At 46.7% G+C, this 26,543-nt stretch overlaps 6 protein-coding genes across 6 annotated transcripts, besides 44 other annotated features; all 6 read right to left on the bottom strand.

Moving 5' to 3' along the window:
* Positions 1 to 190: 190 nt before the first annotated feature.
* Positions 191 to 219: a sequence feature (AT_rich).
* A 13-nt stretch (positions 220 to 232) lies between these two features.
* Positions 233 to 255: a sequence feature (AT_rich).
* A 39-nt stretch (positions 256 to 294) lies between these two features.
* Positions 295 to 328: a microsatellite.
* Positions 328 to 348: a microsatellite.
* A 67-nt stretch (positions 349 to 415) lies between these two features.
* Positions 416 to 2,068, bottom strand: Tb09.244.2550 (hypothetical protein; the record flags this gene model as incomplete). The annotated part of the gene is made up of 1 exon (XM_822592.1): positions 416 to 2,068. One exon carries the CDS (start codon positions 2,066 to 2,068, stop codon positions 416 to 418), a length of 1,653 nt encoding a protein of 550 aa, XP_827685.1.
* A 134-nt stretch (positions 2,069 to 2,202) lies between these two features.
* Positions 2,203 to 2,236: a microsatellite.
* A 68-nt stretch (positions 2,237 to 2,304) lies between these two features.
* Positions 2,305 to 2,326: a sequence feature (AT_rich).
* Positions 2,327 to 2,388: 62 nt separating this feature from the next.
* Positions 2,389 to 2,432: a microsatellite.
* A 290-nt stretch (positions 2,433 to 2,722) lies between these two features.
* Positions 2,723 to 2,751: a microsatellite.
* A 468-nt stretch (positions 2,752 to 3,219) lies between these two features.
* Positions 3,220 to 3,278: a sequence feature (T-rich).
* Positions 3,279 to 3,420: 142 nt separating this feature from the next.
* Positions 3,421 to 3,475: a microsatellite.
* Positions 3,476 to 3,519: 44 nt separating this feature from the next.
* Positions 3,520 to 3,578: a sequence feature (CT-rich).
* Positions 3,579 to 3,609: 31 nt separating this feature from the next.
* Positions 3,610 to 3,637: a microsatellite.
* Positions 3,638 to 3,659: 22 nt separating this feature from the next.
* On the bottom strand, positions 3,660 to 5,705 carry Tb09.244.2560 (kinesin, putative; the record flags this gene model as incomplete). Its single annotated transcript, XM_822591.1, has 1 exon — positions 3,660 to 5,705. The coding sequence occupies one exon, from the start codon at positions 5,703 to 5,705 to the stop codon at positions 3,660 to 3,662; it is 2,046 nt and encodes a 681-aa protein (XP_827684.1).
* A 66-nt stretch (positions 5,706 to 5,771) lies between these two features.
* Positions 5,772 to 5,835: a sequence feature (GA-rich).
* Positions 5,836 to 5,912: 77 nt separating this feature from the next.
* Positions 5,913 to 5,955: a microsatellite.
* Positions 5,956 to 6,043: 88 nt separating this feature from the next.
* Positions 6,044 to 6,085: a sequence feature (AT_rich).
* A 147-nt stretch (positions 6,086 to 6,232) lies between these two features.
* Positions 6,233 to 6,280: a microsatellite.
* A 6-nt stretch (positions 6,281 to 6,286) lies between these two features.
* Positions 6,287 to 6,307: a microsatellite.
* Positions 6,308 to 6,420: 113 nt separating this feature from the next.
* Positions 6,421 to 6,488: a sequence feature (A-rich).
* Positions 6,489 to 6,545: 57 nt separating this feature from the next.
* Positions 6,546 to 6,618: a sequence feature (A-rich).
* Positions 6,619 to 6,662: 44 nt separating this feature from the next.
* Positions 6,663 to 6,705: a sequence feature (A-rich).
* Positions 6,706 to 6,801: 96 nt separating this feature from the next.
* Positions 6,802 to 6,835: a microsatellite.
* A 420-nt stretch (positions 6,836 to 7,255) lies between these two features.
* Positions 7,256 to 7,303: a sequence feature (T-rich).
* A 196-nt stretch (positions 7,304 to 7,499) lies between these two features.
* Positions 7,500 to 7,527: a microsatellite.
* A 105-nt stretch (positions 7,528 to 7,632) lies between these two features.
* Positions 7,633 to 7,655: a microsatellite.
* Positions 7,656 to 7,784: 129 nt separating this feature from the next.
* Positions 7,785 to 7,832: a microsatellite.
* Positions 7,833 to 7,879: 47 nt separating this feature from the next.
* Positions 7,880 to 7,900: a microsatellite.
* A 69-nt stretch (positions 7,901 to 7,969) lies between these two features.
* Positions 7,970 to 8,012: a microsatellite.
* A 70-nt stretch (positions 8,013 to 8,082) lies between these two features.
* Positions 8,083 to 8,109: a microsatellite.
* A 21-nt stretch (positions 8,110 to 8,130) lies between these two features.
* Tb09.244.2570 (calcium motive p-type ATPase, putative) lies at positions 8,131 to 11,256 on the bottom strand (the record flags this gene model as incomplete). The annotated part of the gene is made up of 1 exon (XM_822590.1): positions 8,131 to 11,256. The coding sequence occupies one exon, from the start codon at positions 11,254 to 11,256 to the stop codon at positions 8,131 to 8,133; it is 3,126 nt and encodes a 1,041-aa protein (XP_827683.1).
* Positions 11,257 to 11,379: 123 nt separating this feature from the next.
* Positions 11,380 to 11,402: a microsatellite.
* Positions 11,403 to 11,843: 441 nt separating this feature from the next.
* Positions 11,844 to 11,904: a microsatellite.
* A 250-nt stretch (positions 11,905 to 12,154) lies between these two features.
* Tb09.244.2580 (hypothetical protein, conserved) lies at positions 12,155 to 13,789 on the bottom strand (the record flags this gene model as incomplete). Its single annotated transcript, XM_822589.1, has 1 exon — positions 12,155 to 13,789. The coding sequence occupies one exon, from the start codon at positions 13,787 to 13,789 to the stop codon at positions 12,155 to 12,157; it is 1,635 nt and encodes a 544-aa protein (XP_827682.1).
* A 201-nt stretch (positions 13,790 to 13,990) lies between these two features.
* Positions 13,991 to 14,030: a microsatellite.
* Positions 14,031 to 14,109: 79 nt separating this feature from the next.
* Positions 14,110 to 14,134: a microsatellite.
* Positions 14,135 to 14,217: 83 nt separating this feature from the next.
* Positions 14,218 to 14,280: a microsatellite.
* Positions 14,281 to 14,463: 183 nt separating this feature from the next.
* Positions 14,464 to 14,515: a sequence feature (T-rich).
* A 60-nt stretch (positions 14,516 to 14,575) lies between these two features.
* Positions 14,576 to 14,610: a microsatellite.
* Positions 14,611 to 15,066: 456 nt separating this feature from the next.
* Positions 15,067 to 15,108: a microsatellite.
* Positions 15,109 to 15,160: a microsatellite.
* A 170-nt stretch (positions 15,161 to 15,330) lies between these two features.
* Positions 15,331 to 15,729, bottom strand: Tb09.244.2590 (60S ribosomal protein L32; the record flags this gene model as incomplete). Its single annotated transcript, XM_822588.1, has 1 exon — positions 15,331 to 15,729. One exon carries the CDS (start codon positions 15,727 to 15,729, stop codon positions 15,331 to 15,333), a length of 399 nt encoding a protein of 132 aa, XP_827681.1.
* Positions 15,730 to 15,753: 24 nt separating this feature from the next.
* Positions 15,754 to 15,791: a microsatellite.
* A 427-nt stretch (positions 15,792 to 16,218) lies between these two features.
* Positions 16,219 to 16,247: a microsatellite.
* Positions 16,248 to 16,559: 312 nt separating this feature from the next.
* Positions 16,560 to 16,610: a microsatellite.
* Positions 16,611 to 16,861: 251 nt separating this feature from the next.
* On the bottom strand, positions 16,862 to 26,008 carry Tb09.244.2600 (uncharacterized protein; the record flags this gene model as incomplete). Its single annotated transcript, XM_822587.1, has 1 exon — positions 16,862 to 26,008. The coding sequence occupies one exon, from the start codon at positions 26,006 to 26,008 to the stop codon at positions 16,862 to 16,864; it is 9,147 nt and encodes a 3,048-aa protein (XP_827680.1).
* Positions 20,225 to 20,248: a microsatellite.
* A 78-nt stretch (positions 26,009 to 26,086) lies between the features above and the next one.
* Positions 26,087 to 26,132: a sequence feature (CT-rich).
* Positions 26,133 to 26,283: 151 nt separating this feature from the next.
* Positions 26,284 to 26,367: a sequence feature (T-rich).
* Positions 26,368 to 26,400: 33 nt separating this feature from the next.
* Positions 26,401 to 26,428: a sequence feature (AT_rich).
* Between the last annotated feature and the right edge of the window lie 115 nt (positions 26,429 to 26,543).

Here is a 26,543-nt window from a genome sequence, read left to right as displayed (position 1 = left end):
CGCTTTATTTCAAAAATATACTCGCAAAAACACGCAGTTCACACGTTAAACTTATTTTTTTGTTGTTGTTGTTTTTTTTTCCTCCTCCCCCTCCGCTGCATCCGACTATAATAAATGTACAAGCCGGGAGAAACACATACACAGAGACATACACAGACACAGGAAAAAAAGAAAGAGAGGGGAATCAATGAAAATAAATAAACAAATAAATAATAAAAAGAACAACCGAACGAATTTTTAAAAAAAAAATTATATCATAAGGAATCCATGTTGTGCGGTGGGAGCACAGGTATGATATATATATATATATTTATTTATTTATATATATGTGTGTGTGTGTGTGTGTGTCTGCCGCAAATGTGCATGAAAACCCCCAAAAAAAACGTGTAGCAGTTAAAAACTGAGGATTGTGTATTCAGACGAAGAGAACAGATGTGAGATACTTCAAGTCCTCCTCCTCCTTCGACGCATCGGTGTACCGCACCAGTGGCGTGGGTGAAAGGTTTGGTTTTATTTCAGAAGGATGCAAAATGTCATTGGCGAGGGCGGCGTATATCCAGCACACGTGCAACTCCTGAAGCCCGTCATATATTTCCTGTGGTGATGGTCGTTTATTCTTTTCCTCATCGACAATGCTTTCATCATTCCTGTTATTCTTATGGTGCATATCATCATTGTAAATATCGTATTTCTCATGGGTTACCGAAACTATGGCGCGGCATACCGCCCGACAAACCATCTCTGTCAAAATCCCGGTGCGGTAGAGTATTTTAAGAGCTGCAGCATATAACTGAAGATGCTCTGGAATGCGTCGTATATCTTCAAGTTCTTTGGCCGTAATGGCCGACGTCATTTCCTCGCTGTCACCGACTTTCAACTTCAGCACATCTTTCAAAACCCTGGTGGATGGGCTTTTGATGTACTGAATGTGGTTCGGGTCCTCCACGCGGCATCGGATAATTTGTGATTCTGCTGCAGCGGCATCATTACGATTACTATCAGCACAAGAACTATCTTCATAAATAATTCGTGCAAGTCTGCCCGTGAGAAGGGTGTGAAAAATGATGGAACGTGCTCGTGAGAACCGATCGTGCATGTGCCGTTTCCCCAACCGCACCGTGCTGTGATGCATGCGATGGAACAATATCGGGAGCAAATATTGGTGTTTTGTCATTGTGGAGAGCTCTGGCGGGTTGATGCATTCAGCACGCAAATCAGCAAGCGCGGCCTTAAGTTGAAACAACAAATGACGGGTTTCCTCCTCTCGGTACTCCTCTGATGGCAGTAATCCAACATCTTTAAGTAATTCAATGGAGAGCAAACCCTTCCGGCAGTTAATAGGTAGAGCAATTTCCTTCCTATCTTCTTTTTTCATATGGTATGGTGTTGTGTCTGTGGTTGAAACCTTTTTACTGGCAATGAGAGCAAAAACCGGTAGCGACGCCGCATCATCCAATTTACACCTTCCGACGAGTTTTGATGCTTTAACTATAGAAGGCTCCTTCCCGTGACAAAGCGAAAGCAAGTTCACGATGCAATTAAACCCCATAAACCCACCTAACGGATCGGATGTGCACACCAGTGAACGCTTCCACGGTGGAAGTAGGCCGCGCTTTTTTTTGTTATTTACACTATTCTTCGGACAATTGGAGAGTAGAGCCTGAATGCCAATTAGCGCTGTGCCGCTGCGGTTCACATACACTTGGCAACGTTCAGAAAGACTCGCTACGAGATCCATCACATGTTTGTAGACTTGCATAAGAAGTGCCACTTCCTCCAGTGAGTCCGTTACACCAAAGACAAGCGCTACACATTTGGCTTTCATATCCAAGAGCCATTTAACGGCATCATAAAGTTTAGTGATGACACGCCCAACGCATTGACCCAACGCAGGCGGAAGCGGAATGGCAGACGAATCGAAGGGACCAGCACTTTTAACATTCTTCCGGCTGCAAGCCACGGCTCGACGAAAAATGTCATCCATATCTACACAAATGGCAACACCATTAATAGCATCACTAGCCGCTATTTCCTCAGCATAACGCAAGATGCCTATTGGAACTTTCATCTTTTAATTTAAAGCCAAAACTACCGCCGTCCACCACACGTACAGGCACACGCACGAGCACAGTCCGTCACAATTCTTTCGAGTTATCCTATTAATCTACCTATCTTTTTCTTTCCTTCTTCTTAATATAAGCGTATATATATATATATATATATATACTTATATATACGTGTGTGTGTGTGTGTGAATAGAAACAAATTCGTATAAGTGTATATCACCTATATGTCTATGGGCCGTTATTTATTTATTTTATTTTATGTGGCAAGCTTCTATGCATCTAAGCAATGGGGGTGGGGCATACGAAGCAAAAAACAAAACAAAATAACAATATTGATAATGATAATGATAATGATAATAATGACAAGAGACAACATATATGAACAAAAGCCGGAACGACAGAAAAGTCATTGGACAAGCTCAGACGCCTCTCCATTTCATTCCCGTTTTTTTTTCTTCTCTTTTCACTCCATTATTCTATGAAAACTTAATACGTTCGTAATTGACTGCGATGACAAATTACAGCCATTCAACTTCTCCCCCCCCCCCCTCCCTCCCTCGTTATTGCGGAGGAACACGTGAGATGTGTGTGAGTGTAGGAAAAGGGATTACATGTATCATATCCATATAACATACAAACAAATAAATGTAGATGATTATATATTATATATATATATATAATATATTTTTACTGAGTGTTGCAGCGCAAGAAGGAAAAAAGAGAAATGACATGTACCTATTTGATACTTTAATCACAATCTACCTTCCCTTTCCAGCCCCTTTTCTGTTTTTTTTTATTACTATTATTTTCATCATCAGAAAAATGTTGGAAAAAAAAAAGGCATAAGCAATGCACGTAGGGAAACTCATGTATGTTTGTACAAACATGCATGAGTTTCCATATGCGTTCATTTAATTTAGCTTTTCTTATCCTATTCGATACACTTCCCTTTCCTTCTCCCTGTTGTATTCTTTTTTTTTTTCTTCCTCCCCACTCTTCTTTCGAAACTTTCAAATTCGAATGCGCCTGAATTAAAATCAATTCAATGTCCCATTACTCACAGGACTCACCTTTCAATCAATCTCTTTTTTTTTCTCTCCTTCCCTCTCTTTTCCCATCTCTCACCATACGTTTGATGAATAAAGAATTGGGTAAATGAAGAGGAAAACAACAACAAACAACAAACAACAACAAAAATAAAAAATAAAATAATCTCACAGATAAACGTATAGTTCCCGACCTTTCTATTTCCTTTCCCGATGTCATTACATTAACTATGCGGAAGGACATGTGGACTAATCAAATAAAGTTAAAAATAAAATAAGAGCTTACGCACAAACATACACACACGGGCATATATAAAATATATATGTATATATATATATATATATTTATATTTATTTATTTATGGAGACACAAGGTGTTTCAACGTCAATGACATCACAGCAGTAGCAGGATAAGAAGAAAAAAAAGAAGGAATGAAAAGAGGGAAGGAAGAAGGGAAGAAGTGAATCATTTTAAACAATTTCTCCTTCCCTCTTTTTTCACTCATTCATTCATTCATTCATTCACCACCTTCTTTTTTTTTTGCCTTCATGCGGTTCCGACATGTTCCGCTTTCCAACGCTCCATCGTGAGGCAACTTCTTCCTATCATGCACATTTGCAACTGTAGTTCCCGCAGTTCAGCACAGTTCGTGTAGAATTTCTTTGCGATTGAGTGTCCCCAACATGAAACCGCATACTCCAAATCTTCTACAGGCACTTCAGAAGCAGCACCGCTGCCATTACCACCTGATGATGAAGCCATTCGAGTGCTGTTGAGTTCTCTGCTAATTTCCTCTTCCACACGTGCTGCTTCTTGCAACCGAGCACGGCAAAAGTCACTCATCACTTGTGCAAATCGACCCAACAGTAAAGCACGTGACGCCTCCTCTTCCGCCTGTAACTTCGCTGCTCCGGCAGCTTGCGCATGTTGCACCTCTTGCATTGCCTGATGTTTCACTGCCTTTTCTTCTGCCGCTAGTCCTTCTTTCGCCTCACGTAAAAGTTGCGCATGTGTGGCAGCCGCCGATTCCGCACCATCCTTGCGTTTGCGCCGTAATTCCTCTTCCCAAGCCGCTGCTTCCCGCTCCCGCGCAACTTTTCCCGCTTCTCGCTCCTCAGTAGCGGCTTTATTGGCACCAATAGATTCAATGAATGCCTGCCGTCGCTCTCGTGTACCCGCCCGACCGCTCGGAAGCGGGGCATAAAATAAACCATCGTTCTGACGGCATCGGCGCCTAATGACGCCAACTTTCGTCTGTTGCTCTACGGCGAAAAGTCGGAGGTCTGCCAGGAGGCCATCGTACGTGCGACCGGCTTCCACATATTCGAATTGAATTTTGTCCGCCTCCATTCCGGTGGATGTGGTTACTTTCATTGCCTTCACTTTATTCGCAAAGTGAAGCGTGCTAATGGTCTCGTCGAAGGTCATTTGCGTGGGCGATACCTGCGATAAAAGCAACACACGCGAGTTGGGATGGCTAAAGGTGGGCTTAAGAAGCCGCGTTAAATTAGAGGTGCGGTAACTCACATAACCGCCCTCATGTAAACTGTGGACGACATTCCCGAGAGCAGTGAGGCTGCTATTGATGGCTGTGGCTTCCGCCAGTCCTTCACCAGTAACGCCGCTACGCGATATTTTCTCACTTCCAGCCAAATCCGCTAGAAGAATTTTACTGCCATAAATCGGTTCCTTCTGGCCTTGAAGACGATAAACCATCCCATCGAAGGGCAACTCGCCAGGCTTCAACTCGATGGGGGCACCGTTTTTATTGCTGATGCCACTCAAAGTAGAAATCCGTTTGGCTTCCACATCTTTTGTGCCTTTCTTTGTTTGCAGAATGGCGGTGAGTGACGGAGCGGGTGCCGTTGTCGATTGCTGGAGGATGTCAATAAGAAATAAACAGTGGCTGCGGCTCGAGACGGCATTTGCCTCTGTGGATCGACTCTTACGACGGGAAATGGCCAACTGGATTTCACTGAAGACGGCCTGAAGTGATGTCATTTCCTTTATGATGAGTGATGGCAACAACACCTCCTCACCAATCATCACTGCCTTAATGGAGGGCGGTGGTGAGTTTGGCGTGCCACCAAAGAGGTCGCGTATGTTTTCGTTGTAAATCTCAACGCAACTGAGACCCACTACCACATGAAAACCACGCGCAAGCTGGCGTCGTTTGTACTCCATCAAATCGCTCAGCACTCGAAGGAACATGCCGCTGTCTTTCGTGAGCAAATCATCCTCCAGTGGGTTGGGTTTCACATCACCGAGTACCGTAAACGTTTTCCCAGAGCCAGTTTGGCCATAAGCTAAAATTGTTGAGTTGGCGCCTGTTAAACTCATATCAACGAGATCTGCAACGGCCTCATCGTACACATCCAACTGTGTGCTTTCTTGGTCAAAGATGTGATCAAATGTGAAGGCGCTGCCGCGTGTGGGCTCACCGGGTCGCTCCAACTCTACTTTTAGTGTTGTGTCTCCGGTACGGCGTATGGCCTCAAGTTCAAACTTCTCCTGCACATGTGCTTGACTGATGCCATCGCGCAAAATGGGCCGGACTCGAACCGCAACTGTTACCTTCTTCATATCCGCCATTTGCGCGTGGCTCTAATTCCTTCTTTGTGTTCCGTCACGCTAAACAAATACCAGTTGTTGTTGTTGTTTTTTCTTTCTTTCTTTCTCTTTCTCTTTCTCTTTCTCTCTCTTCTCTTCCCTTTCTTTATTTATTATTTTTTTTTTGCACTGCAATGCCTCCAAATATGTGTATTTATTTGCCAATGCCTTTCGATACACTCGCTGAAACTTCTCTTCTCCTCTTCTCCTCTTCTTCTCTTCTCTTCCCTTCCTTTGTGTATTGTCACGCTATTGGACGTTCCACGTTATAAATAAGTGAAAAAAAAATAAACGAACACCAAACGAAACGAAGCAAAGTGATAATTATATTAATATTATTATTATTAGTAATAATAATAAAAGACAAACCACAGTACAAACAATCAGAAATGTGTGTTTGTATTTGTGTTTGTGTATTTGTGCTAACAAAGGAAATAATTACATGACGTTGCAGGCAGACACTAAACAAAAACACCTCGGGAAGTAAAGAGTAGACACGTTGCAGAAACATTTTTTTTTGTCTTCCCATGTTATCTTGTCTTATCTCATCTTATCCTTCATTCATATATATATATATATATATAATTTAGGTTTTTTCTTGAAAAAGAGTTTTGAGGGAGTAGAAAGTGTGCGTGTCCGTGTCTCCGGTGGTGGTGGGGAGGGGAAGAGAAAAAGGGAAGAGACGTATTTTTCCCCCTTTTTTTTGTTTTGTTTTGTTTTGTTTTTTCTTTTTTCTTTTCATTTCTTTTTGTTTTTTTTTGTTTTCGTTCGTCCACTCGTTAAATCACTTCACCGAAACCCTTCACCCCGTGTTTCTAATGCCTTTTTTTTTTTTTGCGTTTACTCTACTTGTTTTTTCCCCTTTTTCTCTTTTCTGCTCTTGTACTTTTTATTTTGAAGGCGCCAGTTAAGATTACACAACGAAGACTAATTCTTATGTTCTTTTTTTTTCTTTTCTTCCTTTTTCTTTCTTTTTTTTTTTCGTGCATCTTCGGTTGAATCGTCATTTTGAGTGATTTCATTACACACAACTTAAAACAACTTTATCCTACAAATACATATAAACACGTAAGCTGTAATATATATATATATATATATATATATATATATATTTTTTTAAAAAAAAAGAAAGAAAAAAAGTGGAAACACGCACATGCCTTTTGCATCTTTCATTTATTTCCCCTTGTTGAATAATTACAATATCGACAGAATTTATTAATTTCAGCTTTTTCTTTTACTATTTTCTCTTGTATCTTTATTTCCTTTTCATTCTATTATGAATTTTTATTTATCTATTTTGCTTCCTTCATACGTTAAAATAATAAGTTTATTTTTGCGTCTCCGTTCATTTTCTCAAACTTGCTTTTACTCGATTCACTATTCCTCCACACAATGAAGAGTAAAAATAATGAGAAGTAAAATATTAAACAACGACGACAACAAGGAAGGAGTTGCAACGTCAAATAAACTAAAAGAAAAATAACAACAACCCAAACAACCCAAACAACGACAACACCGAAATAAAACGAAGGAAATAAATAAATAAAGAGAAAAAGAAAAAGAAAAAGAAAAAAAAAGAACCGAAGGAAGGGGAAGAGGAGTGATACCACCATGTTAAGTTACAAAAGAAACATCGTCAAGAGACGAATGCATTGCATTGCATTACTTTACTTTGTGTGTGTGTGTGTTTGTGTGTTTTGTTCTTCCTTTTCTTTTTTTCTTTTTTATCCCTTCACCCCTCTTAGTTTCTTTTTAGATTTTTCTCATCATGAGAATATGGAATGAAATGAAATGAAATGAAATGGGAAAGATGATCCCAAACAAGCGCACAAGCGCAGAAATAAACAAACAAAAACACGAAAAATATATACATGCCAAAAATAACAACAACAACAGCAGCGACACATCCGATGATGATGATGATGATGACGACACTAAAAACAAAAAAAAACGAAAAACGACACGAAAAGTCGGCCTTTCGGCAGCACCAAAAAAAAAAAACGACTTTGAGCCGCTACAAATACTAATGAGGAGATAGGGACGAGTGAAAGAGGGCGAAACTAATAAAAACAACAACAACAACAATAATAATAATAATGATGATAGTAAAAACAGAAAATAAACGGCTTCCACCACGCCCCCTTCCTCATATCCCCATATATATATATATATATATAGCTTTCTTTTCTTCCCTCCCCCCTCCTACCCTCTCTCTCCCTTTCCTCTATCCATCACATTATTTCCCCATAACAATAACAGTAACAATAACGATGATAATAATAACAATAAATCATCATCATCAGCCTCCATTCATTACCTTTTATTTTATGTGTCATTATAATATATGTATCATTATAACATATATATATATATATATATATTATATTTACACTACATGTGTTTTATGTTACATCTTTCCTCCTTTCCCCCCAAACCGCCTGCCCTTACGTCGGCGGCCACCACTTGCAATACTTCCTGCAGCCGATACAAATGACTGCCGCAGTTGATCTTCTGCAATACTCTCCACGTCACGGTCATCATCGGGTCCTGGGACGGCAAAACGGCGGTACTCCTCCTCATCTGAGCGGTCAATCACCGGCCGCTTCACGGGGAAGAGGCAGTTCTTAAAGATTTTGTGAAGTTCGCACAACCCAACAAAAATGATGACAGCGGGAACCATCATTCCCCAGTGCCACGTGAGGCTGTGATGCTGGAATATGTTGCGTGCAATGGCGGGAACATACACAATAGGGAAGAAGAGCAGCGAACATACAATAACAGAACCATAAATCCATGGGTTATCAAACCACTTCATGAAGATGACAGACTGGCGCGGATGACGCACCGTGTAGGAGTGGACCAAAAGACCAAAGTACAAAATGCCAAAAGCGGTACCACGTGCCTGCCAGACCATCTCACATCCCACTGCGGTACGTTCGTTGCAGTTTTCACCTTTGGGGCCGTCGTTGATACCGTAAATGATCCACACAAAAGCGGAGAGCGCCAGACCACCCAACCAGAATCCATAGACAAGGAAGTCCGTGACCAATTCAAATGTGAATAACCCAGCCGTGTGCGGTGGTACAAGAAGAACATCAGCACTTGCGGGGTCTAACGAGAGACCCGTTGCGGGGGGTGCAGAGGTGCACAAATTCAGCCATAGAATTTCCACAGGAGAGAGAACAAAAAGAGCTTCCCCCATGTAACGGATAGGCAAACCACAGATGAGGGCAATAACCTCCGAAACGTTACCTGAGAGGAGGTGAAGCACAAACTTCCGGATATTCTGCGAGATACGTCGACCCTCCGCCACTGCCTTCACAATCGTGGCGAAGTTATCGTCTGTGATAATAAGATCTGCCACGCCCTTTGTCACATCCGTACCGGATCCCATGGCGCAACCCACATCGGCAAATTTGATACTCGGTGAGTCATTAAAACCGTCACCTGTCATGGCCACCGTACGCCCCCGTTTGTGTAGGCATTCAATCATCTTTACCTTAGACTCGGGGGAGCACCTGCCAACGACTAACGGCAGGTCCGGCCACTCTTCAATCGTTGCCATGTCAATACGGTCAAACTCGGGACCTGTCAGAACCTTTAGCGGGTCTTCCCCATCTTTCGCGGTAATGATATTCAAGATGGTGGCGATACTGCGGGCGGTGATGGCATGATCACCAGTCAGCATGCGCACCACAATACCAGCGTGCTGGCAGGCAATAACCGACGGTCGTGACTCCGGCCGAGGTGGGTCGTAAATGCCAACAATACCGAGAAACGTGAGGCTCTGTTCAATGGTCTCACGCGGGTGGGTAACTTGGAAGGTATCGTCGTCAGGGATAGGAAATTCATTAACGGTAGAGGCATTCATGGAGAAACAGATGGTACGAAGGCCATGTGAGGCAAGCGACGTAATCTTCTTGGTTAACTCCTGCCGGTCATCATCGGTGATGGGGGCGAGCTTCCCTGATTCCAACATCTTTGTTGTGCAGAGGTCGATCACACGCTCCGGTGCACCCTTTGTACAGAGGTACAACGACTTTGTTTCACTGTTGTACCATGCGGTGGACATACGCTTAATCTTAGAGTCAAAGGGGTATTCTGCGATACATTCCCATCCTTGATTCTCCAATTTGTTACGCGGGGCATCAGCCTTCCACGTCATGACCTGAATGGCAACTTCCGTCGGGTTGCCGCTTCCCTTCAACAAATCGGCATCTTCGCTGTCGGGGTGAAGCACAGTGGTACTGCATAGTGCCGCACAGCGCATGAACTCAACTGCCAGCTTGTTAGTTTCATACACCTCCAGCATGTTCACATGCTCCTCCCCTTCCTCACGGATGAAGGTGCCATAACGCTCATGCGGGGCACCCGTGACAACGAGCTCGTTATCAATTCCAATGAGGGCCTTCTTCACCACCATCTTGTTTTCCGTCAGAGTTCCCGTCTTGTCGGAGCAAATGTCAGTGACGTTGCCGAGCACTTCCATCACTGCTAACTTACGAACAATACACCTCTGTCTCGCCATGTTACGGACTGAAAACGTCATGGAGACTGTTACGACAGCCACAAGCGACTCGGGAAGGATGGCCACCGCCACCGCTGTCGCATACGACAGCGTTGAGCGCTTGAACTTAAACCTGTTCGCGGCAAACACAACCAGCGCCAATCCCAAACAAACAGCGAAGAGAATGTACATCATAAGATCCAACTTCCGCATCAACTCCGTACGACCAGATCCGGTTCCGTCAGCGAGTCGAGCGGCTAGCTTTCCCATTTCCGTGTCCACACCAGCAGCACACACTACAGCCCTGGCGCGCCCCTGTGTGACAGTTGTGTTGCGATAAACCATATTTTTGCGGTCACCCAACGCACAGCTGTTTCCGGGGTCAGGTATTTCGTTGGTGTGTTTCACTACCGGCAGCGCTTCACCTGTGAGAAGCGCTTCATCAACCTCCAAACCACTGCTTTCAATGATGCGGCAGTCTGCAGGAACCGAAGAACCCTGCTCGATGATGATAACATCCCCCACCACAACTTCGTCAATGAATATAACCTGCACCGTGCCGTCACGAAGCACCTTTGCACTACCCGCCGTCATTGCCTTAAGGCTCTCCAGAGACTTCTCTGCGCTATACTCCTGGTAAAATCCCAGAAGAGCGTTAAACAAGATAAGGAACAACACCACACCGAACTCTGCCCAATCTTCGAATACCGCACTGATGACCATCACAATGGTCAGAATAAGGGTAATACTGTTTAGGAACTGTTGGGCCAGGATCCAGAGAGCACTTGGGCCACCCTTAAGAGGGATGTGATTATGCCCCAGCTCTGCAGCCCGCCTACTCACATCACTACTGGGGACACCAACTGATGGGTCCTCCAGCTGCACGAGGGAAAGTGTTGTGGGAATGTCGCAGCTCCACCATTTGTTGTGGGGCTCATACTTTGTGGGAATGGTTTCACCTTTATCCACAGCTGGAGCAGTACCGGTTGCCACATCGATGGGCTCTCGGCCACCTGAGCCCGTCATTTAGCTGCGCTCCCGCCCTTCTTTTCGGTTCAAATTGTTCCTTCTCTATTTCCTACCCCCCGTAGGCACCGTCGCTTTTTGCTACGGTCGTCACTTTATTCACCGTCTTTTTTCTTTTCCCCTCTTCCTTCCTTCCTTCCTTCCTTTATTTATTTATTTATTTCTTTGCGGTTCCCTGGAACGTGTTGATCCTCGTTATGCTTTTGTTGTTTCTCTAACTTTCTTAGATCTTTTCTTTACTGTTCGTACCGACTGTTAATGATAGTGCCGATAATGAAATAGCGCACACAAGAGACAAAAAAAAGCACTTATATATGTTTACACACGTCTTGTGTTACAGCGATGAAATATTTTGCACTGTTTGTCGTACCGCCGCGGAGCAGGGGACGATTTGTGGTAAGTTGGTAAGAGGGACAAAAACACGCCCATCAAGCGGTGGCACAGTTTTCGCATGAGTGCGCCAAATAACGAACGACTGTTGGTACGCTATTGCATTGTGAGTGGTGCCAATGGAGGAGTAAGTGATGTTGATGTTGATATGATAGGCATACGCGCCCTCGGTGGCAAGGGGCATCTTCAATGCAATCAATAATAATAACAATGACAATGATAATGATAATAATAATAATCATCATCATCATAATAGTAGCACAAGAAGAGAGTGCAACAAAAATCGTGAACTAGGGACAAAACGGTCGAAACTGTAAGAAACAACCGACACGGAAGAAAAGGATGCATAGAGAATGGTGTTGTGGTGGCACCACACTCACCCATCCATAGCTTTCCTTTCCTTTCCTTTTCGGCGTTCTCTTCTTCGTCTCATCAACGGTTTCCCCCATCACCAAACAAAACTCGATCATTCTGTTTCAGACACGCAACATCCCATCCCTCCTCCTTCTCAAAAAGGCGGTTCCGCTCCATTCCAGTGTATTGCGCAACTGGGCCACAATGGTATGCTACGGATGGCTCGGCCCAAGAAGAAGTTATCACTACTACTATTTTCATCTTCGCTGTTGACGGTAATAGTGACGAATGTGTCACCCCGGTCTGACACGCTCGGCTCGTAGAAGAACACGTCTGTGGACATAGTTGCACCAGTGGTGCGACGCTGCTCCAGCTGGCGGCGGTTATCCCGCTTCAAGAAGAGTACGACATAACGCCCCTCGTGATGAACAATCCAGACGGGACAGCGTGGGTTACCATTAGTCATTGTGACATTCCCATCGGGGTTTCTTGTGACGAACCCGCAAGTGGCACCAGCGGCTCCCATTCCGAGAGCGAGATTGCCCAGCACAAAGTCATCATCCCCCGCGGTGCTGGCAGACTCCTTTGGCATAAGGAGCTCTGTTAACACTACAGAACAGCGACCGTCTGCAGTAATCAAATGTTGCTCAGCTGCGACCGCTGATGACGTGGTATTGGAGGCGAGAGCAGATGTTACGGCCTTCACTCCGTGAGAGAGCAGCGCAGAAAGAAGGAAGCAAAACACTCCTGAACCGTTCGGCTGCATCCAACTGTCTATGAAGTCATGGAGGGCGTTCTCCACATCTTGCATCGTGGCAAAGTCCCGCCGTGTGTTTATACTTGCCAAGTCAGTTTCCACACTATCCGCACTAATGGGGCCATCCACAAGGCAAATGAGACGTGCCTGTGATTGCACACTGGAGAGAACAGTCATGATAGAGCGAATAAGACACTGTTTTTGATGCCGCCGCACATCCATGAACGGTCCCTTGAAGAAGAAAGCGCAGACAAACGCTTGAACAACAGACACAACCCCATCTGGTCCTTTTTTCCGTTGGATGAGGCCGTAGTCCACGTCGCCGTCAAAAGCGAACCCCTGTCCCAGAAACGACACCGGCAGAGCACCGGCTGCACCACACAGCACTTCTAATAATGCACGAGCCGTCTTCTTGCCAATTTGTGACTTGGGCCCACCACCCTTCCCCACACTGGTGGAGCTTTGTTCACTAGTCGACTCATCGCCACTGCTTCCCTCATCACTGCTGCTATTATCACTACGCCCTTCGGACGACCTCCTTTTTGTGTGTTTTTCGCCATATTTGCTCACCGAATCCTTGTCTGATGGTGAGTCCTCCTCGAACTCTTTTGCAAACACCCTCTTTTTTTCCTTTTTTCGTTTACTGCCTTTCCCCCCATCGTGGTTCTTGCTTTTCTTTTTCTTAAGTTTTTCAGGGGTTGGTGGGACCTCTGCTGCAGCCCGTCGTTTAAGATCCTCCACCTCTAGCCGTCGCTGCACGCGGAGGCAGCAAAGCATTTCCATTATAGTTTCAATTCCATCTGCCTTCATATCTTTTTGAGTCTCAGACTTTAGTGTCATGAGATCTGACATGAGGGCACGCGAAGAGATGGTGTCGGGGCCACGGGGGTTTTCCTCGTCAAATGTACGGAGAGTATCAGTGAACTTACGCTTATGCATATATTCCCTCAATAACGCCTCAGAGAGGAGTTCCACCTGCCGCTCATGTGGTAAATTATACACTGGCGCATCAGTCGCCTTTTTTGCTGGCATGGTCTCCTCTGTGCTCTGCTATCTTATCCCTCTAATGGAGGGCCCCCCCAAAAAAAAAAAAGCAGTGCAATTTTCCTCCACAGACCAAACCACGGAAAAGCTAACCCAAACCACAAACTGAAATGATGGTCGAGGGAAAACTAAGTGGAATGGAAAAAAGGGTGTTCCGAAAGAACTGGATATAAAAAAAACGAGATGGCCCTCTCTTTTTTTTTCTCTTTCTTTCTTTCTTTTTTTTTTTTTGTAGCACGGTGGTACACAACACCCTAAATTCCTCCCTCGTTTTCTTCTCGTTTTTTTTTCTGTTTTGGTTTGTGTGTTTTCCTTTCCTTTCCTTTTCTCTCCACTCTCTCTCTCTCTTTATCTATGTGGACCTTTCCACCTTTTTATATAGTGTTTGCTATATGTACTCGTATATGGAAGGTTTCTATATATATATATATATATATATATATATTCTTTTTACTTGTATGTATGTATGTATATATGTAGGTAATTTTATCCACTTAATTGGGTTCCTTGTTATTTTTTTTCTCTTCTTTTTTCTCCTCTACTTTTAACTGTTGAAGGTCCCTCCTCCCCACAGTTTCCTCCTGTCGTCCCTCAAACTCGTAAGCCAAAGGTTTCTTTTCAGAAACTTGTGGACGACACATAGTGACCATTTTAAGGAAATGAAGAAGAGAACACAAAACAGAAGAAAAGAAAAAAAGAAAAGAAAAAAGAGAATTGCGTATTCAAAAGGAGCTAGTAAAGGCTTCACACAAGCGCAACACGCGGCACCCCCTCTTTTTTTTTCTTTTTTTCTTTTTTTCTTTTTTTTTACAAACCCGTTTCACTCCATCACCACCATTACCACCAATTCCCTTCTGATCCTTTAGGGGAGAGGGGAATATGCAGAGGCTTTCATTTGATATCATTTGCATGGCACCACAAATACCAAAGAAATATTTTTTCAAAAAGAAAAAAGAAAAACAAGAGCGCGTGATGCCATCAATGAAATAAATAAATGCATGCATTCATGAAGACAGAGAGGAGGTAAGCGGGAAGGTGGGGCGGAGTGAAATCGGGAAAAAAGGGGGGAGCCGCGGAGCGAGAAATAATGATAATAATAAAAGAAAACAGCGACAGGACAAAGCCAGTGGTAAGCGTGAAATCAAAAATAAAATAAAAAGAAACAAAGTGATGCCAGATAAAAAGAAGATGAAACGGCAAGTCCACGACAGCGATTAAGGGAGGACGGAATCAGTGTCACTTTTTCCTCCCCTCCTCCAACAAGAACACACACACACACAAACACAAACACAAGCAGACACCAACACATAAATAAATAAATATATAAATAAATATATATATATATATATATATACGTATTAGGCGAGTGCGATTTTATGTGTAATGGAGGCAATTGCTTGTGTGGAAGTGGAGGAAAAGGGAAGCGAAAGTTTTCTCCGATTTCGGGTCCCCGCCAACATCAACCATCCGATCACTCGCTCACTTGTGCGTTTTCGTGCCCATTTCTTCAGCCATGCGCCCGCTACACTTTACACCTGGACCTTCCTCAACTTGGCGTTACCGTTGATGAGGCGTACGTCAAGTTCATGGGCCTTGCGGACAATTGCCTTACGTGCCTTTGCTCCCACAGTATGTGAAATCACTCCAGCGTATTTGCGGTTTTGCATGAGGAGCATGTAAAGGTCCTGCACATTGTTGACGGGAAAGTTTTTGAAGCCTGACGGGGTGATATACTTTGTCTTGCGGTCGCTTCCATAACCTTTGTTAGGCATGGCTTTCTGTCCCTTGTAGCGGCGACGAACCGGGGAGTCCTCACCACGGGGTTTACGCCAACTGCTGCTCAGTTGAGGGAAGAGTTCACAACGATGACGTGTGAACTTCTTCGTCCGCTTCTTCACGATGTTCCTCGGCACAAACGGCTTGACCATCTTGAACTGGCTTCTCTCCTTTCCTATATATATATATATATATATATATGTACAAATATGTACAAATGTAATTTTACACACGCGCGTGTGTAGTCATTGGATTATGGTACAGAATGGAGAGGCAAAAGAAAAATGAATATGATGCGATGTTGAGGGAAGAGCAAAAAAAAAAAAAGAAGTTTATTGTACCTTAGAGTAAGTGGATGCGAACACCACACAACCCGTGAGGCAGTGTTTCTCGCTCTCTCTTACCGCTATTACCGTTATTTTATTTTTTTTCCACGCGATACTTCAGCAATACAGCGGTATACATCATCCAGCTGTGGAGGTGTTGAGATCTATTTGATTCGTCCAACAAAGAAATTACCAAGACAAACAACAAGAACAACAACAACAATATCAAAGTTAGTTCAAAGAAGTAAAAGGAGGGAAGCAAATAAAAAGCAACCGCAAGCGCTTTTCATACGACACCGTTTCAAAAGTTAAAAGTATATATATATATATATATATATATGTATGTGTGTGTGCGTGTGTAAACATATCACACAATGCTCTCCTTCTTCCTCTCTCTTTTCCGCCGCCTCTCACCTCCTTCATGAAAGGAACAAAAAAAAAACAGCAACAGAAAAAAGAGGACACGCACAGCGGTAATAACAAAAAAGTATTTTGTGTGTTGGGGGAGGGGGGGGGTTAAGCCACCATACACGAGGGGAAAGTTAAAATAATATACGACAAAATAGTGGCAGCGGTGGTAGGAGAAGGAAAGGTGTAAATAACAGACCCGCACTCACATGATTCTGCAGCCATTTCCCCATCCGTGTGTGTATACGCTTTTCTTTTCTTTTTTTTTTAATTCTTTTCTTTTCGTTTCCTTTTCTTTTTCTCCTTCCCTCTCTTCCTACACATGGTTGGTCTAGTTGTCTCTATGCAAGCAATTGCAGGTGATGAGAGACACCTCACCTCTATATACAGAGGAACTGCGGAAAGGGATGAACACCCTCTTCCATTCGCTAATGTTCTAATGTCATCACTACACGGTAGTAAAAACAACTGGACTTTTCCACAGGGGAAATATACAGTCATTATCAAAACGACTGCTTAATAATACAGTCCAGTCCGTATTCATGGCAGGTTACGTGCTTGGCGGCTTGCTTTTTCTTTTTGTATTTTTCTCCCCTTTTGCAACCGCCCTAAGCGGGGGGAAGATATATCGTGGGGTCCGTGACTCATTTTTTTGCCTTTTGCTCATTATTCCAACGGGCGGTGGTGGCGGCCGCTGCGGTCTTCCCGTTTTCCCTTGCAGCCCTTTTGCCATGAGTCGGCTTTTCACCGGTCCAAACTGTTGGCGGTACGTGTCAGGGGTAACAGACGCAACCGTATAGTCCACTACGAAGTTTCCGGCACCTCCCGGGGCCAATAACCGAAACCGCAGTGAACACTGTTCACAAATTTCCTTTACAACTACTTCCACCTCTACCGTGTCTACATGAAGCCGCTTCCAACCGGCAACATGCACCGCGCCGCCGTCTACCGCTTCAATTCGAAGCGGACAAATGTGAGCCACGCGGTTAAGGTACCGGTCATGCAACAACAGTTGAATATGAAACGGACGTTTCACCACGACAGCGTTGAAGGTGGAAAGGATTTTTGTGTTTGGCAGATGCGGGCCCAGCGGTCGAACCCTGATGCGAAGTGGAGAGTTAAACAGTGGCTGATCATTGAGCAAAATATGCTGGAGGTAATAGCCAGCTTTGGTTGGGGCTGTGAATCGCACCACACCTGTACTACCCTTAACCTTGACCCCGCTCCACCCGCCGCGGAAGCTGAAGGCATCACTTGCACTTTGCCCAACTGGTTGGTCAAGTATATTACGCCTCTTAATTACAATTGAACAGCGTTGAGACCCCGCATCTAACAGGCGCGTGCAGGTGCCACAAGCTCGGGACCAGCAGGCCATGGCTTTTGTTGTGCTGATGAGGCTGCGCATTGTGGGGTCCATCGCGTCAATTTGAATAAGCAGCAACGATGCAATCTGTTGTGCGGATAATAATCCCTTTGAATGCGCAGCGTATGACCCCGCATGTGCACAGTTGAGCGGGCACTTGTAGACAAAGGTTCCGTTTTCCTTCAATTCACAGGACGCCCCCCCGTTCACCTCCAATGCAACGCTTATTTGCCTTACGTGTCGCCGGACAACCCGCCCAAGCTCCGTTTTCCAGCCAATGGAAACACCCTCGATGAGGGGCTTTAACACGAGTGAGCCGTCGTTGTGACAGAGAACTGAAAGAAACGACACAACATTCTCCGTATCTTGATGTCTTAAGGAACCCAACACATCCATGAGAAGTGGAACTGCAGGAAGAGCAACGCTGAGTTGCAAACCCATGGTTGAGACAATAGACATGAGCATCCCCTTTAAGCGCTCGGCCTCATCCTTTAACGCACTTCGGCGGAGACACTGGTAGATATCTGACATGGTAGGCGTCATTGTGGCATTGAAGCAAATAAGTAGATTACCCTGTGCCCGCCTCGCGGTTGGTTGCCGGCTCGTGGAGAAGAGAACAAACACAGCGCGCAGGGAAGAAGCCAAAGACTCACCTACGATATGGGAAACAAGAAATCGGTGCTTTTTTGCACTGGGCCGCGACATCAGCATAGCTATGGCATCAGTCACATCAGCCATCATACGCTTGAGAAGGTGCAGTGGAAGCTCATGCAATTCACTTCCTTCGAGCTGGAGTTTAAATGCTATTGTCTCTCCACCCATTCGCTGACCTACACGGCGAGACACATCAGCAACCCATGCATCACGGATGCGGCTGACGCCAACCAAGTTCACGTCGGACAAGGTAGCCGGATACAGGACCGAGCGCATAACAAAATCCAAACCACCCATGCCCGCGTCACTAAATCGCACAACGCACAACAGTCCATCAACGGTACTTCCCAACTCGGTAGCGGATGGCTTAAACTTTTTCAGTGCTTCTCGTGTGTACTGAAAGGTAATGTGTACCTTCTCAGTAACGGGTTCTGCAGTACACTTCACAGATAATATATCTGTCATATTCACACCACAAAGACAGTCCCTAAGATTTCCCTCCAAGAACACCCGCAGCTTCTTTAGCCCATTTTCAATGAGGCACTCGATAGCCTCCTGTTCCACGTCGTCAATGTTGCAGTTGCGCCAGTCCACCTTGACCTCACCTTTACTAAGCGCAGGATGGGGAAGTGACTGCATAGTATCAGTAAGTACACCGCAGAGGTGCTCTACCTCGTCCAGCAACCGCTGTTTCTCGCGTCGGGTAGCAAACCCAAGGATGATATTCAAATCCGGGACCACAAGCTGACAGTCGCCGTCGACGTAAATTGAATGGTGTAAATGATCACCCACAAGTTCGGCGAACTCTTCTGCTGGGTGGGACACGATCTCCACCTCCACCGCGTCAAACTGGGCGCATGTCCTTAATTGTTTGTAGCTCGACAGTATAAGGGAGGATCCAAGCCATCGGATGAGCTTTGCTCGCTCGGCTGCAGACCGTCGTTCGAACGGACGGGGCACAAAACGAACCTCAAAGGGAAGTCGCTCTAATAGTGAAGATGTTGCACCGACCTCGTTCCCAAAAGTGAAGATGGATGAGGTTGCTGCCGCGCAATAAGCGTCACTCTGCAGCGCACTGATGCCGATCAGTCTAACATCGGCGAACGACAGCCGTCCGAAGCGGCGACGCCTCATTCCGTAGCCTTTGGCTACATCCGTGAGGCCAAACATATCATGGAGAAGCACACGCACTGCAGGGGACACATTTGTAAGGTGATGAAGTATGCTGCTCGACACGGCAAAGGCACAGTTCCCTGCTACATCTAGGGACAGGCGCTGAAGTATTTTCACCAACCGTAATGCCCCCGCAGCTCTTCCCAAAGCCAACTGCAACTCTAACGCCGTCATGCCATCAGGACCTGGAGTGGAAAGGGTATCAAACAGCTGCTGCGCCACTGAAGGCCACGTGTCACCGCTCATGCGTTGCACTGAATCAACCACATCAGCAAAAACCTCAGCATTCTCAGAAGATGCAAGAAGTTGCATGGGGTTATGGGTGTTACTGTCTGTACTATTAGCTGTGGTGTCCGGATCATCACCGTGATCGATGTGCACTCGTAACCGCACAGGATCCAGCTTGGTGTGCAATAATATGAGAGAGGCACATTCCACATGTTTATGCACTGCGGCAACCTCAAATGGAAGCATACCCGACTCATTTAACACATCAGGGCTGCTCACCTCCAATTTCAGCAGCAGTTTTACCATTTCCACATTTCCACTTCTGGCGGCCTCATGAAGAGCGTAGCAATTATCACCAACATTGATCTCCCCCAAGACACGGACACCGAGTGTGTTGTTGTTCCGTACACACCAAAGAAGCAAAGGGACATCATTACGACGGATGGACGTGCGATGACCGTACAATGTCTCACTGGAGCGCATGGGACCATAGTGTGATGATGATAATGATGATGATGAGCCCTTCCGCCCGTTGCCTAGCACCGCTTCAGCCAAATACAAGGTTCCCTTAAGCCACCCTCGCGGCACAAGTTCCGATGAGCGTGAGATTATCTGACGCTCCCGGACGAAAGAAGAGGGAACGGTAATACCCTTGTGGAGAACAGCGCCAAGCAGCGTGCGCAGGACACGCGCATTTCCAAATGCATGGGCGAGAAATAGGGCTGTGTATCCAAAGTGGTCCACTGCTAAGGGGTCTGCCTGCGCCAGACAACTCACAACTGTGGTTGCAACACCCCAGGCGCCTCCCACAGCGGCGCAGTGCAGTATGGTGGTGTGCGGAGTAAACAAGTCCGATATGCCGGAGAATCTCTCAACCATCGGAACAGCGAGGCTATCATGACCCGCGAGCGCCGCCACCATCACCGCCGTCATCCCTTTAGCATTTTTGGTTGATGGCGAGCTTCCCTGCGCGAGAAGATACTCCACTACTTGTTTGTGACCCCCTTCCGCAGCTAGCAGGAGGGCTGTGTTGCCGTAGTTGTCCTCAAGGTCCAACACCTCTTTTCGCATTAGCCTCTCCGCATGACCGAGCTTCCCAAGTTTACTTGCAACCATTAATGGAGTACGCCCCGTCCCAGAGCAGCAGCGCTTACTCACCGAAACATTAAGAGACAGCAATGTGTCAACAGCAGCCGGAGTCGGGTGATACAGGGCGTGGTAAAGCGCCGTCCTTCCCTTCGCGTCGCACAACTCTTCGACGTGAACGAAAGATGAGTTTCTTGCAACCAGTAAAATTATTTCCCGTGGTGCAACTCTTGCCACCTTATGCATTACGTGGTGGGCACTCCCAACGACATTGTGCATAAAGGGCGGTATATCCCCTTCGCTAATGGGGTCAAATACGGCACGGCACCGCTCCAATGTAACCACAGTGTCCTCAAGCAACCCCCACAGTTGCAGTTCTGCAGCTACGATGGCCAACAGATTCACCTCCTCTCGTAGTGGACATTCATCGGATCCAAGAAGATAGCGAATTATTTGTAGCTGCTGAAGCAGTCTCTGTTCCACGGCACCCGACCGAACACACTCAACGACAATTGCCATGCTAAGCATGATGGGGGAGATGTGGCAACGATTGTGGACGTAGGCAGTAAGCAGCCACGCGCCAGTGTCCTTGGAGCAAACGTGCTTCCTTCTCACCGATTTCGGTGCCTTCCGTTTCCTAGAGTCTCTCATATCGACGAGTTTGTACACCGGCGGAGCCTTAATTCGTCCCTGCGTCGAAACTGCAGAATACTTTGCGGCAATAATGGAACTGTCGTTCGTCAAGGAAACTCCGCAACTGGAAAATAACTGCACCCACGACAACTTTCCCGCGGCAACAGCGCACGCCATCGGTGTCAGTGCCGTCACTGCGAACGATCGGCTCCGAAAAAAGATGTTCTCGTTGTAGGACAACATGTGCTGGCGCACCTCAACGCGGAGACTCTCTTTCATTAAATCTAGCGGCTGCTCCAGCCCCTCTCTCGTGGCAGATTCCCGCACGGCTTCCCTGAAGCGCCCCTCAGACGCATGCGGGCTCCATACAATGTACGGGATATCGCAGGGAGATGAGATATCCACTACTGGAGGCACGCCGGACGAAAGAAGCGTTCCAAAGTGTGCTTCACGCAAGTGGAACGCCATGAATGCGTGAAGAGATGGTGCGTCATCATTTTTGATAGTCATCTCTGCATAGGGGCCACTGTTGGGACCATGAATCGCTGCCATTTCGCAAGCCATAGTCTTCGCCAGACTGTGGCACTGCATCTCAATCGCTGCGTGCAAAGCTGTGTAGCCGCTCCACCCCGTTGTGCACCTCCTTTGCACTGCGAGGCGTATGACCACTGACAACGTGCGGGCTCGCTTTGCAAACACAGTTCCGCTGCCGTAAAGCCCTAAACAAAGAAGAAGCAGAGCCCCCTCTGCGCAACCATGTCTCAGAGCGTAATCGACAGGGTTAACCCTGAATGGTGTCGCAAGCATAGCGGAGGCGAGGGACACACTTCCCCCCACAGTTTCAGTTGCTGTGCTGCGTCCCGCAACAAGCAACGAACGCAGCGTTCCACAAAGCTCCGGGTTGGCGACCATAAAATGTATGGCACACAAGCCTCCACACTTGAGGTCTTCCACAAACGGATCGGGGCCGTAACAATCCACGAGGGCATTCACCACTTGTACCAACCCCTTTCTGGCGGCGCACCTCACAACGTCGGGAGTTAGGGCCAAATATCCAGCACGCTTCAGCATAAAGATAGTTCGAGCCATGCCCGCGTCGCGCTCCTTCGTGACCCGCCGCGTCGCTCCATCGATAAGTGCCTGGAGTATGTCACCACACTGGGTGGAATTGTCCAGCGTTGCTTCATGGCACAGAAGATCCGTTGACTGTAGCAACTGCTGCAGGATGGCGGTCTCCCCAAGGCGGGCAGCTAGCCATAAGGGGGAAACAGCACGTCTCTCCTCCCGCAGGAAACTAGCTTTAACGTTGTCGTGCATTTTGGGAATGGGGCCAAATGCCGTGGGGACAGCGCCGTGTGTCATTAGAAACAATGCCATCTCCGCGTCACTATTTAATACTGCCATCAACAGTGGTTCCGCTGTAGGAAAGAACTTCCTGCCCCACGTGACGCGAAATTCCCTTGTAAGTATGTGCAAAATCTCCAGACTTCGGCTGCGAGCGCAGCACAAAAGAACATCCGTCAGCCACACACTCGCGTCCCTCATATCCGAGACATCGCATCGCCGGCAGACATCCCAGAGGATGTGGCGAATCAGCAAGGTCTCTCCCGCGCACACCAGACGCTTCAAAGTAAAGTACAGCAAATTAGTTTCACTAGGTCGTGCAGCGGGGGTGACCATGGAGCGACAAAGAATTCCCAGCCACGTACCGCTACGCACGTGGTGGTGTCGGAGGGGGGCCAACCCTGAGACGAGTAAAATACGCACAGAATTGTATAGTCCACTTGCAACGGCATAGTCAGCGGCATTCCAACCCCGGAAATCAGGCCCTTCCCAGGGCTTCAGCCCGACGTCAAATAGCAGAGTTTCGAGCAATGACTCCTCTCGGGCACTGGCACAGTAGCTAAACGCATCCCGCAGATGCAGGCGGTGGTGCAACCCTTCTTGCCAAGTGCGCAACGTTATTAATCGCTTGAAGGGAGCTGGTGAGGGGTGAAGTGCGTACAGTCGACTAGGCACACCCTTTGGCAAAGGAACTGCCTTCGGCTCGATGAGCGCATAAGCGAGTGAAGGTGCCGCTGGAGCATCTTTCAGAATATTCTCCAACTCCTCTCGTGGAAGAGCCAGCAGCTTGTCCACCAGCACCCGTACCACTGCGAAGCAGGATCGGCTCGCTGCAAGGTGTAATAACTCCGTTGGGTGCACTCCGCCGCATTCAGCTAAGTTCAGTGCGCGAGCAAGACGTACACAGAGGCGCTCGCGGATCTCAACGCCTCTTCCACGTGCATCCTGCAACGCGAACACCATCGCATGCACTACTTCCGATGGAGGGAGGGACGGCTCGGCCAACAATCCAGCCATTATGAACTCCTCCCCTCGCTTCACAGCAGCGCGCAGTGCACTCCATGAGCCATCTGCCGATAGAAGACAGGCCCCTGCCCGTACAAGACACCTAACAACATCGTCGTGTCCCCCGTTAATGGCAAGTGCCAAGGGTGTGTGCAACACGCTCTTACCGATGTTCGCGTTTGCCCCGTGCTCGAGAAGAATAGCTACGGCAGCGGCATCTCCTAAAGCGGAACTGACAGCTAATGGGTGATGGCTTTCCTGCATGACGTTCAGTTGACGGAAGCCCTGTTTAGAGCACCAGCTGATGCCAACAACATGTTTTTCCCGGCAGAATCGGCATAGCAGCTCGTTATGCCCAGGAGGCTTCACATTTTCTCTTGCCAGGACGCGCTCGGCTACCTCGTAGTGTTCGTTTGACACCAAGTAGAACAGAAGTTCAACAATTTCATCCTCACGGGTTGCCGCACCGTGTGAAAGCAACATTTCTATGATATCTATACCGCAACGGCCTCCGCGAATGGCACATAAGATAGGCGTCATCTTCGCCTGTTTCCCCGTCTTTTGATGTTTCAATTTCCATTTCATTTGCTCCATTAGAGACTTCGACCGCCGCGTCACTCTCAGAAAGTGATGAGTGTTCACTGTTCCTGTGTGAGCTAGATTGACGTCCGCTCCATGACTTTCAACGAGCAACCTTGCTAAGTGAAACAAACCCAACTCACACAGCAAATGAAGAGCACCATTGCCACCATTATCGCACGTGTTGGGTGCAATGGTTTCACTCGATGCAACGGTAATGAAATACTCTGCTATCGCAGTCCCCCACCGTCTTCGATTGCGGAGAACTGCCACTAACGGCGTCGCCCCAGTAATATCTCTTGCAGCAAGCCATTTGGGATATCGCTCGTAAAGGAACTTCACGGTTGCAAATTCACCTCGCTCCGCTGCCACATGCAGTGGGGTTTGCAGGCGGCTATTAATAAAGCATTCAGCCCTGGCTCGTCCGAACCCTACCTCGTCAAGCAAATACCTTACCACATCAGCGTGACCGGCTGCGGCAGCCACGTGCACTACTGATTGATGTAACAGGTTGTCAGGAGCATGTGCCAAATCGCACTTGAATAGGTAGTGATTATACAAGGTGTGAATTGCCTGCACGTCGCCCACCGCACACAACTGAAAAAATGTAGGCCAGCGGAGTTTAAAGACATCGCTAGGTGAAAGGCCACGTTTATTTCGATATTGACTCAGCTTCTCTGCACCAATGCCCGCCTCACGCAAGCACTGACAGAGCAACTCTACCAGCCTACTATCCCGAAGTCTTAGGGCGGTGTGGAGTGCCGTATCCCCGCTTGCATCTTGTAGGAGTACATCTACACCACGCATCAACAGCTGTGACACAATACGCTCATCACCTTTCCTCACTGCAATGTGCAGCGGCGTCAGACCCTGTGCATCTTGCTCGTTGGTGTGTATGAATGGTAGCGATAACAAATGTGCCACTACTTCCTTATTCCCGTGGTAGACGGACTCATGGAGAACGGTACGCCCAAAACAATCGCGTACGTTGCAATTCCAAAGATTCAGAGACTTCTTGAAACTATTTAACTGAGCGGATTTACTAGAGAACCCAACATTGGCTGCGCTTTGGTATAGCGTCAGTCGGTCCTTCAACATCTCGTCCGGTGTTTGCATGGACACAAACAGCACGGCAACGGCGTTGCGGCAAACTTCCATATCCTCCAACCTCGCTAAAATTCTCACTAGAGGTGCGGGCGGCTCCATCGCCCAACCGATATGATAATTCTTCTTATTTACACTAAAAAGCTGTGGTAATAGTGGGAATAAATCCACTAGCCGCGTGCTTTTCTCACGCTCCCGTGGAACCATGGCGCCGCACCCGCCCCTCACAAATGAGAAATCTGCACTCAAGTCAAATGGATGTAATGCATGCGACATAATCTTACGCATTTCCTCCTTTGAAACGTTGACTGGGGCTTCACTTGACCCGATGGCATTACCGACGTTGCGATCATTACCCTGGCGCGCGAGACTCGCAAGACTTTCGAGGAGCCGTCGCACATCTGCGAGTGTTGCGCTCAGCCGCGTTTGTACGGTTCCAACGAGACCGCTACCACTTAAATATGGAGTGCGAATGTGGCACAAAATTGCCGCGTCCAGCGGTGTTGCCGAGTCTTTGGACGGGGGCATTTCCCCACCGCTCGCAAGGATACACGCGGTATTGGCGACACTTCTTCATGAAATATAAATTTATGGAATGTGAAGAATGAGAGAGAGAGAGGAAAGAGAAGAAAGAAGAGAGAAAGAGAGAGAGTATTTAAACAATAAAAGCAATAAGTAGAAAGGGTGGGGAATAAAGACGGCAGCCATCCACGCGGCACAAACACCTTCAGACGAGAAAAAGAAAAGGTGAACACTACACATATCATGTTCGTTTGTTAGATTTGATGCGGAATATTTTGAGTAAACGAAACAAAAAAGTAATAACAACAAAATAAAATAAAACAAGAAACAAGAAATAACTAAACCACAAATCGGTACAAAGTAAAGAAAGGCACTTGCACCCGTGTTCCTCATACACCAAAATAATAATAATAATTATTATTATTAGTTCCAGTAGTGCAGGCATCATCACTTTTCAAACAAGTTGAATTTACTGCTGCACACCAGTGGAGTTGTAACGATATTTCCACGTCTTGCCATATATCTGTGATCCCTCACTGTA

Source organism: Trypanosoma brucei, chromosome 9 (assembly GCF_000002445.2).
Source record: "Trypanosoma brucei brucei TREU927 chromosome 9, whole genome shotgun sequence".
NCBI lineage: Eukaryota > Euglenozoa > Kinetoplastea > Trypanosomatida > Trypanosomatidae > Trypanosoma > Trypanosoma brucei.
Note: the sequence above shows the minus strand (reverse complement) of the source record. Positions and strands in the feature narration are given on the sequence as shown.